Source organism: Oncorhynchus mykiss, chromosome 16 (assembly GCF_057628025.1).
Source record: "Oncorhynchus mykiss isolate SJ-2025 chromosome 16, ASM5762802v1, whole genome shotgun sequence".
Classification (NCBI taxonomy): domain Eukaryota; kingdom Metazoa; phylum Chordata; class Actinopteri; order Salmoniformes; family Salmonidae; genus Oncorhynchus; species Oncorhynchus mykiss.
The window spans coordinates 50,755,161-50,768,209 of record NC_143037.1 but is presented as its reverse complement, the minus strand read 5'-3'; the positions used below and the strand labels follow the sequence as shown (position 1 = coordinate 50,768,209).

Here is a 13,049-nt window from a genome sequence, read left to right as displayed (position 1 = left end):
ACCGCCCCAACAGATCCACAGACGACACAATCTCTTTTGCACTCCACACTGCCCTTTCCCACATGGACAAAAGGAACACATTTGTGAGAATGCTGGTCATTGACTACAGCTCAGCATCCAACACAATTGTGCCCTCCAAGCTCATCACTAAGCTAAGGACCCTGCAATTAAACACCTCCCTCTGCAACTGGATCCTAGACTTCCTGACGGGCCACCCCTAGGTGGTGAGGGTAGGCAACAACACATTCACCACGGTGACCCTCAATAAGAGGGCCCTTAATGGGTGAGTGCTTAGTCCCCTCCTGTACTCCCTGTTCACCCATGACTGCGTTGCCACACATGACTCCAACAGCATCATTACATTTTCAGACAACACAACGAGTAGGCCTGATCATGGACGACGATGAGACAGCCTACAGGGAGGAGGTCAGAGACCTGGCAGTGTAGTGCAAGGACAACAACCTCTCCCTCAATGTCAGCAAGACAAAGGAGCTGATAGTGGACTACAGGAAACGGAGGGCCCGAGCACGCCCCCATACACATCGACAGGGCTGTAGTGGAGCAGATTGAAATCTTCATGTTTCTGTGTCCACATCACTAAGGAATGATCATGATCCACAGACACCAACACATTCGTGAAGAGAGAACGACAATGCCTCTTGCCCCTCAGGAGGCTGAAAAGATTTGGCATGGGCACTCAGATCCTCAAAGTTCTACAGCTGCACCATTGAGAGCATCTTGACTGGCTGCATCCGACCGCAAGGCGCTACAGAGGGCAGTGTGTGTGTACGGCCCAGTACATCACTTGGGCCGAGCTCCCTACTACCCAGGACCTCTATACCAGGCGGTGTCAGAGGAAGGCCCTAAAATTGTCAGACTTCAGCCACTCAAGTCATAGACTGTTCTGTGCTACCGCAAGACAAAAGGTACAGATGTACCAAGTTTGGAACCAACAGAACCCTAAACAGCTTCCACCCCCAAGCCATGAGACTGATTTAACACTGGAACCATCATAGGGCAACGGCCACTGATGTTTGATTTTGTCAATTTAAAAAATCTGCAAAAAAAAAAGCTTTGTCCTACTCCTTCCCTGACTTTTCCTAAATATTTGTATTTTACACTACTCATTTGTCAGCGTTCTGAAATCACAAACCGAAAAGTATAGAGCCTTTTTACCTGATTTGTGACAATGTGCTGTAGGACATTGGTACCCAGCCAGGTGCTAATGCGTCTCTCTCGCCTCTCTGAATTAATGACAAATGGGTGAATGAACGATAATTGTGCACCGTACTTTACAATTTAATCTAAATAAGGATGATGAGGGTGAAAAGGGTGATGTGATTTAATTTAGAAAGGCAATAGTGTAATTATAAGTTTGTTATGCCTGTTTATCAGCAGCACATCATTTGGCCACGTGTCTTGCGGTTTGATACCATTCTCTTTTACATTTTACTTTGTTAAAAGAAGCTGTTAACGGAATGTTTTATTTACTGTAGCTCTATTACTAACCTCATTTATTCTAAGGGAAATGAAAACATGCTACGTGTTTAAATATTATGTTGTCAATGGATGAAGGACCAATAGAAACCTGATACAAACTGATAATGCTGCATGGGACTTCAATGAACTGAATGATGAGGAGGGTGATTGAATTTGATTGATCTGAATGACGAGGGTGAATAGGATGATTGAATTTAGAACAATAGTGTAATGATATTGAAGAATTGTGGGCGTTGTGGGTGGTCTAATTATTTTATTATGAAAGACTGGAAAATGTCATTAATTTCCACTCAGATAGTCAAATCAGACACTAAGTACAACATACAATGTTTGAAGTTCACAATGGCAAGCCGAACCAAAAGAATGGACGCATGCACTGACAGCATTGCAAATGCTGCAGAATTTACTGAAAGTGAGTTGGAGTCAGATGCGGGATCAGATATTCAGCTTGAAAGCGACGTTGCTAATGAAGTCTTCATCTGATTCTAATGTTGACTTCGAGCCTCTGCCTTTGATGCCTGAGCCTCCCTGCAGAAAAACCAGAACAAAGCCAACTGAGACCGTCATCCCAACTGCCACCCTGAGACAGGAGGGAGTTTGGGAGGGATGGCACGGTTTGAGTAGAAAAGAGTGATGAGTTTGTGACATGCAGATGTTGCAGCACATCAGAGATTGTACTGTTGCGCATGCACACAGAAAAATAAACAGTACGTGGTGTGGGACATGTCTATGGATGAACTCAAAGCATGTATTGCACACTTTATTGCATACGGCGGCAGTCATTTTTGGTCTGATAGGTATGGAGGGGACTTTTTCCGAGAGACCATGCCATGCATCCGCTTCAGAAAGATTATACAACACCTGTGGCAGGTGCACATGAAACAAGGCCCATGAGAACTTTTCGTTTGTGGTGCTTGCTCACACAAAGCCCCGAAAGCTGTGTGCTGACTGTGGACCCGAAGCATAAAGAGAAGAGATTGATTCATGCGTAAAGGCACAGGTATAAGGGCACAATACAGTGTCCGATACAATCAACAAATTACTGTTTTTATTTCTTGCTTTTGTTTAAGAATACGGTAAATCATTTCCCCTGTGGCTGGTTATATTCATTTTAGCCTTTTCGTTTCAATTTTGTCAAAAGAATCTGTAACTGTACTTTTTTAAAATACTATAACTATATTACTAAACAAATCTACAAATAAAGTTGATCAAATGGAGTACTTTAATGTTTTTATCATAAGGGAAACAAAAATAGGATATAGTCCTACGTTTTTTCTAGGACTTTGTAGAATTATACAAAAAATATCCTTAACTCTTATCTAAACAAATAACTTATTTTTTTAATGTATATATTTCTTCATGCAATTAATCCTTTACAATCGTTGAGGTCGAAGGAATTGTAAAGCTCCGAGGCACAGATATGAGGAAGGGTACCAAAAACTGTATGCAGCATTGGAGGTTCCCAAGAAGACAGTGGCCATCATTCTGAAATGGAAGAAGTTTGGACCACCAAGATTCTTCCTAGGGATGGCCGCCCGGCCAAACTGATCAATCGGGGGAGAAGGGTCTTGGTTAGGGAGGTGACCAAGAATCCAATGGCCACTCAAACAGTGCTCCAGAGTTCCTCTGTGGAAATGGGTGGACCTTCCAGAAGGACAACCATCTCTGCAGCACTCCACCAATCAGGCCTTTATGGTGGAGTGGCCAGACGGAAACCAATCCTCAGTAAAAGGCAAATGACAGCCCAAAGGACTCTCAGACCATGAGAAACAAGATTCTCTGGTCTGATGAAACCAAGATTGAACTATTTGGCCTGAATGCCAAGCATCACATCTGGAGGAAACTTGCACCATCCCTACGGTGAAGCACGGTGGTAGCAGCATCATGCTGTGGGGATGTTTTTCAGCAGCAGGGACTGTGAGACAAGTCAGGATCGAGGGAAAGATGAACGGAGCAAAGTACAGAGAGATCCATGATGAAAACCTGCTCCAGAGCGCTCAGGACCTCAGACTGGGGCAAAGGTTACCTTCCAACAGGACAATGATCCTAAGCACACAGTCAAGACAATGCATGAGTGGCTTCAGGACCAGTCTCTGAATGTCCTTGAGTGGCCCAGCCAGAGCCCGGACTTGAACCCGATCGAACATCTCTGGAGAGACCTGAAAATGGCTGTGCAGCGACGCTCCCCATCCAATCCAGACAGAGCTTGAGAGAATCTGCAGAGAAGAATGGGAGAAACTCCCCAAATACAGGTGTGCCAAGCTTGTAGCGTCATACCCAAGAAGACTCGAGGCTGTAAACACTGCCAAAGTTGCTTCAACAAAGTACTGAGTAAAGGATCTGAATACTTATAATTATACTTACGTAAATTATTTTATATATTTTTAAATTTCCCTAAATTCTAAAAACCTGTTTAAGCTCTGTCATTATAGGGTATTGTGTGTAGATTGATGACGGGGGGAAAAAAACAATTTAATCAATTTTAGAATAAAGCTGTAACATAACAAAATGTGGAGAAAGTCAAGGTGTCTGAATACTTTCTGAAGACACTGTATGAACACACAGTATCTTCCTCAATTACCCTGTACCCCTGCAAATTTACTCTGTACCCCTGCAAATTGACTTATTGTTACTCATTGTGTGTTTCTTCCTTGTGTAATGTTTTTTATTATTTCTCTTTTTTTCTCTCTGCATTGTTATGAAGGGCCTTTAAGTAAGCATTTCACTGTTAGTCTACACCTGTTTAGAAAGCATGTGACAAATAAAATGAAATGTAATTGTATTTGTCTCTAGCACCCTCTGTTCCAAGATTCTTCAGAATCCAGCAGAGACATTTGGACACTATCTGGGTGGACTGGGACACTCCTGCAGAGCCCAATGGCATCATCACCGGATACACACTGAAATATCAGACAGGTAGGAAGACTTTACTCATCGTCAGTCAGGTGAACAAAGTGGGTACAGTAGGTAAAACGGGTCTCTAAATCAAGTTCTCTTGGCTCCCTGGTGTGCTCTCCCTCCACAGTGAACACAACCCGGGAGGAGGAACTGCGTGTTGAGGAATTTCCTGCAAACACCACCAGTTTTGCTGTGCGCCGATATGATCGCTACACGCGCTATAGATTCACCATAGCAGCACAGACTAGAATTGGGGTAGGAGAGTGGTACACAGAGGAATCACCCCATTATACAACTGAAGGTAAAACACCACAGGTCAACCACAACACACAATTACAAGCCATTAAACATCCACACACCTACAGATTTTATCATGACAATTAAACGTGTGTGTGTGTGTGTTTACATACAGCTAATGCAAGGGAGCAGGTGGACCTCTCCACTCAGGGCTGGGTCATTGGTGTGATGTGTGCTGCAGCCCTCTTCGTGCTCATCCTGCTGGTCGTCTGCTTTATCAAGAGGAGCCGAGGGGGGAAATACCCAGGTGCTGTAGCAATACTGTAGTCCACAAGACTTCTCCATTAGAGGACTAACATTCTTAGATGGAGCGACAGATCCAACAGACCTAATACTATAGTTCATTCACTAGCCTAAAGCTTCTAATCCCACGATTGTGCTAAATTAGCTAATGGATAGGATATATTTACCCTAAGTATGCAGTGCTTATATTATATTTGGTCAGAGTAACAAGACAGAGCTTTTTATTTTCAGTACGGGACAAGAAAGAAGTGACATTGGAGCCAGTGGATGATAACGATCAGGAGGGATCATTTGACTATCGGTAGGCAATATAAAAGAACTGGCTGAAAATCAACTGAGAACCTTGAGTTGAGATAAGTATCAATATTTGTGTAGGTCAAAGTCAATCACGTACATCATGTATAATAATTTTGTGAGGTAGTGCTGATCATGTCAGTTTCCCTTCAAGCCAACTATGGTATCTAAAACCTTCCACATGAACAGCAATCTACAGTCATATGAAAATATATTTGGGTCTTTCTATAAATAAATGGGCAAATGTGTGACATCAGGGTCAACATTTCGAAATAGTTTGATATACATTTAAACATGATTTTCTTGCACCTTCACATGTATAATTACAGGAATAAGAGTCTAGATGGACACAATGAGACCATAACTCCTAGCAACAATAAAACATCTACATGTCATTCCAAATGTCACATGAAACATGGACACTGCATGTTTCTTTGTCATGCCTAGTAGCCAAGTCTGTTTGTGCTTTAGTCAACTTCTCTATCATTTAAAGCCATGCTAAACATTCCAGAAAATTAAGATAAACAGCATTTCTATATTTTTTTAACAATAATGTAATATCTGTTTTGTCAGCAAAATCATTGACAATAATAATAACCAATAATCATACAAATGATTGGTGAAATCTTTACAATTTTTAAGCTGTGTGTGTGTTTAAACAAACAAAAATTTGACCTCGTTAGTCCCCAAGAGGTCAAATGCTATTTCTAAGGGGTCTAAGGTCAAGGTTAGAATTAGTGTCAGGGTTAGAATTACGTAAAGGGTTCGGGTTAGGAGCTAGGGTTAGGTTTAGGGTTAGGTTTTTGGGATAAGGTTAGGGGTTAGGGAATATTGTGTCCCTCCACAAGGTTATCTGTACAAGACAGTGGGTGTGGGTGAAAACTAGACATCACGTTCTTGCTTCCTCTGCCCTTGTTTCCTCCACTCCTTGCCTCTCCTTGAAAGTACATTGGAGGAAACAGGGAGAATCTCGATTGCATTTCCTTCATTCCTCATGTCCTCTCTCCCCGCCTCCTTAAAACCCATTAGATAAGAAGGTGAGAGAGGAGGGAACTCTGACGTTCTTGTCCAATGGGTTTTGAGAAGATGAGGAGAGAGGATGCAACAAATCAAGGAAATGTAATTGAGATTCTCCCAAGGATAGAGGAAGCAAGCATTTGACAGTTATTACATTTTTTTGATAGTGCCAGACTGACTGAGCTACCATAATACCCATGGCCTATCCAGAAATAACCCCTAGCCCCTACTGCCCAGAGTCTAGACACATGTGGAGATCTGAGAGGGATGGATGGAGACATGGTGAGAGCACCACCTTACCCTCTGATAGGCTTGGAAGAATTTTGACGGTATTGGGTACACCTGTCCAATCTTCTCAGATCTCCACAAGTGTCTAGGGCTAGAGGCTAGGGCTAGTTTCTGGACAGGACGCCACAACCCTTTGGGTGAGTGGTGGATCTACAGCACGACACTTGGGGCATTGGTTGGATTTTTAATTCCATTGCTATACACACAGGCTGGACACACCCACGGCACCCTATCAGGCTGATCAGACAGGTCCGGGTAGCTAGAGACCTGCTGTAAACAGTGAAAGAATATATTTACATGCCTACTATTCACACGCTTGCTTCATTTCAGCTAGTTAGATGTGCAACCATTGACTAACTATAGCTAGGGCATATCTCTAGTCTAGCAATAGGTACTGTTTTGGTTGTTTTGCATCATTTAAGATTACCAATGGTTAGCTAGGTAGCTAGGATATATCAGTCAGCTAACCATTTACAGTAACAGTAGTTCATAAGTCGATACACACTAAATCTTATGCAGAAATCAAGAATTCTTTATCTTGGCACTGTGGCACGGTATGGGCAGCTATTAATAAATAAATGAATAGAATGGAGTTAGACGGGTGACCTCTTCGGACATGAAGTGTTGGCTCTGCATTTGACCCAGCATTTCATATTTAACCCCACACACATTTGAACATCAAAATATCATTTTTTTTTTACATGCAATTGTATCCGTTTTCTCTGTATTACCTAGGAAAACAAACTATCAAAACATACATGGACCGTAATCTTACCTCAGGAATCTTGATTTAATGTTGTCCACGAAGTAGGCTAACAACATAGACATCAAATGTTCTGTCAATCCTACAGTTAATTCCCGCACTTTGGCTGTTAAGTCACGTGCAGTTTCACACAAGCTCTTATCATTTGACAGTCATTCAGAAAATTCATGAATCAGCTGATGTTGCGTGATAATGTCCCCATGTAACTAAACAGCTAGACATCAAACGGACATCAAACTAAGATGAGTACTTATTGAAGAACCTTAATGACAGTATGACGAACAACCATTTATATTAAAGTTTGTATTTGTAGTTATTATGGATCCCCATTAGCTGCTGCCAAGGCAGCAGCTACTATTCCTGGGGTCCAGCAGAATTAAGGCCGTTTATACAATACAGTCACAGATTTCACAACACACTGTGTGCCCTCAGGCCCCTACTCCACCACTACCACATATCTACAGTACTAAATCCATGTTTGTGTATAGTGCGTATGTTATTGACCCCTTTCTGTATGAAACATTGGATTTTGCAATCACATACGTTATTTTGAATATGTGCCGATGAAAACTTTTCACACCTTAACATATATGAATATATGAAATTTTAAGAGGTTACAGTACACTTCTGAGATCTCCATACAAAAAAAATAAACAATGTCCAGGAATTTCACAGGATCAAGGTCAATGTGTAATTCAATTGTTAAATGCTTAGTACATGATACAAACTGTATCATAAATGTAAGGAAAGAAAGGTATTGTTATGTCAAACGATTTTTGCCAACACAAAAAAAGGGTTTAAACATTCGTTTTTAAACATTCGTTTTGATTCAAATCATGAATTATATAGAATGCATCTATGTTCCCCCTTATATCTTCATTTATCCACATTAAAATAATGGATGTCTCTGTAACAGCTCCAAACAGTTGTACTCTGCAGGAATTGCACAGTGGTACCCTAATTTATAGAAAGACCCATCCATACTGTAATATGGTGTGGTAATAATACTCAACAGTGAAACAAATCATTCAATTTCCTAACAATATTGTACCATCCAGTGTTGTCATTATTTCAGAACAATGTATTTTTCCTGATAACACCCATCTGTTTCCACATTTTTCCTTTGGACTACTCAAGGTCTCTGGAAAGGTATGATAATATGAACACTAACACAAGTCTACACCATGTACACCATTTCTACTGTATTATTTTACTTGTATTTTGTATTTATAACCAATAAATTGGAACTAAAATAAATGTTTAGGTAGTCTGCATTTCAACATGCTATCGCTTTTGAAACAAGTTAAGGGTTTAAGTGACTTGATTAAAATATCCTAAAAGCATTGATAATTCATAAATGTTCTTCAAAAATGTAGCTCTCAACACAAATTAGAAACAATAATTTTGAACATTTCAGGATAAGCTGTGTCACCACCATTCCCTACTCTGCCCAACGGTAAGTATTACAACCAGACAGTCTGTTTTTAATGTCTAGAACTGTATGGTGAAAGCTGGGAGCCATAACACAGCCTCTAATATTTTCACTTTTCTTCCAGGGAGGATGAGACTAAAGTCAGGAGGGGTCAGATGACAGTCGACACCATGATGAAATGAACAGAGAGTGACGACAGTCTGGTGGAGTACGGTGATGGACGGGAGATTGAGTTCAACGAGGACACTGGACACAAGGAGAGGGATGACAGAGACCCAGAATTTAGGGAGAGTAGGAGCCAGGAGACCCTCTCCCCCATGAGCACCATCTACTCATTTGCATAAGGAAACAGGACTTACAATGTGTGCTGTGGTGACCTGTCATTCAGGGCAGGTGGGGCAGAGCCTGTTTTGCATGTTATTTTGGCATTAATACGTGTCACATTAGTTTGCAAACCAAGTCAAATAAAAAAACAACTGTAGTTAATAAAGCTGCATACAAACATGGTCTCTTTTTTGCTATCTTGAGTAAGGCAGCTCCAAAAAGCAGGTGTTTCAGCCTAGCTCAGTGCTTTCTGTGGTGGGGCATCCAGCAGAAAATACGAAGCTTAGGGGTTGATAATGTTCTCTAGTTGCGCCATGATTGGCTCAGTATTCTAAGCCAATCACAGCAAAATCTACATGGAGAGCTCAAATTCAAGCCCCCTGTGTGCTGCCATAGAGTTACATTAGAAGTGGCCATCCAAGAAGACTCAAGGTCATTGGCCACAGTTAAAATGACATCAATTCATGTTATATCTACAGTAGCCTTGATTGGACTCATGTCAAAATCATACTTTCAAAATCTTAGCTAGTAGTCATCAATCAAGTCTACAATCTACTGGCAAATAATTTTCAATCCTTGTCATATGAAGCAAAATTATAGATAAAAGGTATCAGTGCTCATCGGCCATAAACATTACACAAGTTGGAAATCACTAATTAAACAATGGTTTGGAAGAAATCAGTGGCTAACTGCAAGCATTGCAAATCCATCACTAACCTGCTATTCAGTGGAGTGGATGTGTGGTCTAAGTCTGGGTTTAAGGGTTTCTCTTTTCCAAGCTTAAGGATAAACATTCAGCATTGGTCATGCAGTCAATCCAGCATGACTTCTGCCGCTTTAAAAACAACTGGAAACTCGGAACTGGGAAATTTCAGACTTTAGTGAGTTCAAGACAACTGGAAACTCTGATAAAAAAATAACTCATTCTGGGAAAATGCGTTTTCAGCGTTCATGCACCCCGGATTTCGAAGTGTGGAACTCGGCCTCTTTCTAGAGCTCCAACCTAAAGATCAGTAACATCATCATTCGACCTTGTTGTCATCATTCGACCATAAATTCACAGAATGCCAGATTTTGATGACAAAATTTGCCCACGAAGGACCACACCACCTTCCTGTTCAAGTGACCACAACACAAGGTTAGTCCAGAAATGTATTGTATGTTGCTGCATACATTATGTAATATGCCAGAAAGATATGTACAATGCATTCAGAAAGAATTCAGACCCCTTGACTTTTTCTACATTTTGTTACATTCCAGTCTCATTCTAAAATGTATTAAATATATTTTTCCCTCATCAATCTACACATAATACCCCATAAATAAAAAGCAAGAAACAGTTAAAACTATTGCAAATGTATATTTAAAAGAAATATATGGTCAATCTGACAGAGCTCCAGAGTTCCTCTGTGGAGATGGGAGACCTTCCAGAAGGACAACCATCTCTGCAGCACTTCACCAATCAGGCCTTTATGGTAGAGTGGCCAGACGGAAACCAATCCTCAGTAAAAGGCAAATGACAGCCCAAAGGAGTTTGCAAACTCCAAGCGAGCTGTCATGTGCCTTTTACTGAGGAGTGGCTTCCGTCTGGCCACTATACCATAAAGACCTGATTGGTGGAGTGCTGCAGAGATGGTTGTCCTGCTGGAAGGTCTCCCATCTCCACAGAGGAACTCTGGAGCTCTGTCAGATTGACCATCAGGTTCTTGATCACTTAACTGACCAAGGCCCTTCTCCCCCGATTGCTTCGTTTGGCCAGGCAGCAAGCTCTAGGAAAAGTCTTGGTGGTTCCAAACTTGATGGAGGCATCTGTGTTCTTGGGGACCTTCAATGAGGCAGAAATGTTTTGCATACCCTTCCCCCAGATCTGTGCCTGATACAATCCTGTCTTGGAGCTCTATGGAAAATTCTTTCAACCTCAATGCTTGGTTTTTGCTCTTATGTAGACAGGTGTGTGCCCTTCCAAATCATGTCGAATCAATTTAATTTACCACAGGTGGAAATAAATCAAGTTGTAGAAACATTTCAAGGATGATCAATGGAAACAGGATGCACCTGAGCTCAATTTCGAGTCTCACAGCAAAGGGTCTGTATACTTGGGTAAATAAGGTATTTCTGTCATTTTCTTATTTTTATAAATTTGCTACAATTTCAAAAAACAGTTTTCACTTTGTCAGTATGGGGTATTGTGTATAGATTAATGAGGATTTTATTTTATTTAATCCACTTTATAATAAGGCTGTAATGTAACAAAATGTGGAAAAAGTCAAGGGGTCTGAAAACTTCCCAAATGCACTGTATACTGTAGCTACGAAAGCAATACTAAGTGTATGTTGTGTAGTAAGGTGTTAGTAGCCCGTGTGCCTCACCCTAATAATTTAGTCGCATTTCCCCTAATAATTTAGCCTACTCTTCTGACTTGTTGGTGCACATGTAGCCTGTTTTAGAGAAGTGTAAGAGCTTCCATTGTCTGCTTATATGCCCCCTTCATTTATCCCATGGTTCTGACTTGGTGTACAGGGAGAATAATGTAAGGACAGTCCATGTTCTGAATTATGTCGCTGTACATTTCAAAAGTGCTGAACAAATAGTTATATTGACTATGTCCGTCTAGCTCGCTCATTAATGTCTTAATTACGGATGACCTCTTATACGCTCGTCGTCCCTTTATGCTATATTTTGTACATCTCAATTGTCAATAGAAACCACATTTGTTTAAGCAAGTCAGACATGTCAGCTATCTTTTTTAAAAGGACGTAAAGGAGCCTGAATAAACTGTTTCGCTGCCAAACAAGGCTCCCCTGATAGCCAGGTTTAACAGTGGTAAGTTGTTGGGACTGCTGTTGGGACAGCTTTATGTAGGCCCTAACAGTTTGTGGGCACCGTTATAGTCCAATTAATGTACTGTTTAGTGTTGTGTTGTGGCTTTGCTGGCATGCATCTAAAAAAAATGGGGGAGTTTGCCCCACCAAGATTTACATACTAAAATTGCCACTGAATGGGTGCAATACTCAACTAGCGCCTCTATAAACAGTTGTACACGAGACTGACTGAGTCCGGAATGCCCACTAACTGGGGGACACAGGTGTTCCCAAGCAAATCCACCACCTTTTCTTAATTCCAGGCACACAAGATGCTGTGGTTGGAGCCTGATAGTGTTCCTCTATTCTCATGCTCTGCATTAACACTGGGTTGGTACAGCATTTTAACAAGAAAATTAAGGTTACAGCCTATGGTATTTATGACGTGGTGAAAAGTATATAATTTTCAAGTGGGTGTGGAAGTGTGTGCGTACGTGCATACATGTTGATGTGGGTGTGTAATATTTCTATTAAGGGAGAGATATTGACTGGATCGAGGAACACACTGATACGTTTATCATGTTGATAAAAGCAGTGACACCTGGTAGAGGAACTATTTGTATGATGACAAGGGTAGAAAAACCTTAATGAATGATTCTTTGCTAAATCACTGGTTTAGGCCTGGTAGGATTGCTAAGTAGATTTGAGCTCTTTATCTCTACCTGATGGCAGTAAATCATAGTACCATCTTCAGGGCACTGTACCCTTGACTAGTTTGTCTGTTGCTTTGTCTCAACATTGACCTGTGAATCTTAGCTGATGTAATTGGCATTGTATACATACCTTTCAGGACTGTGGGCTGCTTCAACGTTCTTCAGAGATTGGCAGATTTCATCTTTAGCCTTTAAAATGTCTAAAACACAGACCTAAACACCCCCCTAATCGATGTCTCTGGGACCACACTGTACATACCTTATTTCCCCTTGTGCACCTTTATTGTATAATTGTTATATGTTGACCTATGGTTTATAGAATATGGGTTTTAAATTCTATGAAGAAGGCTAATGTTTGCACTTTGTACACTAGCATGACAAGCAAAATAAGAATGATGTTTTGCTTACTAGAACTACAATGTGCATTCTTATGGCATCCAGTCATTTCTGTCTCTTTTGCTAATCATTAATGTACCTTG

General features: G+C 41.0%; 1 protein-coding gene and 1 long non-coding RNA gene across 3 annotated transcripts in view; both read left to right on the top strand.

The window, feature by feature from the left end:
- LOC118939550 (neurofascin-like) overlaps positions 1-7,608 on the top strand; it is a 28,843-nt gene extending 21,235 nt beyond the window's left edge. Inside the window, exons 21-24 of the mRNA XM_090203138.1 lie at positions 4,294-4,416; positions 4,526-4,699; positions 4,811-4,942; positions 5,170-7,608. Coding sequence (XP_090059264.1) covers positions 4,294-4,416; positions 4,526-4,699; positions 4,811-4,942; positions 5,170-5,243 — 503 coding nt within the window. The 3' untranslated portion in view covers positions 5,244-7,608. The remainder of the gene's footprint in view (positions 1-4,293; positions 4,417-4,525; positions 4,700-4,810; positions 4,943-5,169) is intronic.
- A 732-nt stretch (positions 7,609-8,340) lies between these two features.
- Positions 8,341-9,222, top strand: LOC149976918 (uncharacterized). Of its 2 annotated transcripts, XR_016487327.1 has the most exons (3): positions 8,341-8,449; positions 8,718-8,756; positions 8,857-9,222. It is a non-coding gene; the product is annotated as an uncharacterized LOC149976918 (long non-coding RNA). The 2 variants fall into 2 exon arrangements; XR_016487326.1 differs by lacking the exon at positions 8,341-8,449 and having other exon boundaries at positions 8,653-8,756.
- Positions 9,223-13,049: the final 3,827 nt, after the last annotated feature.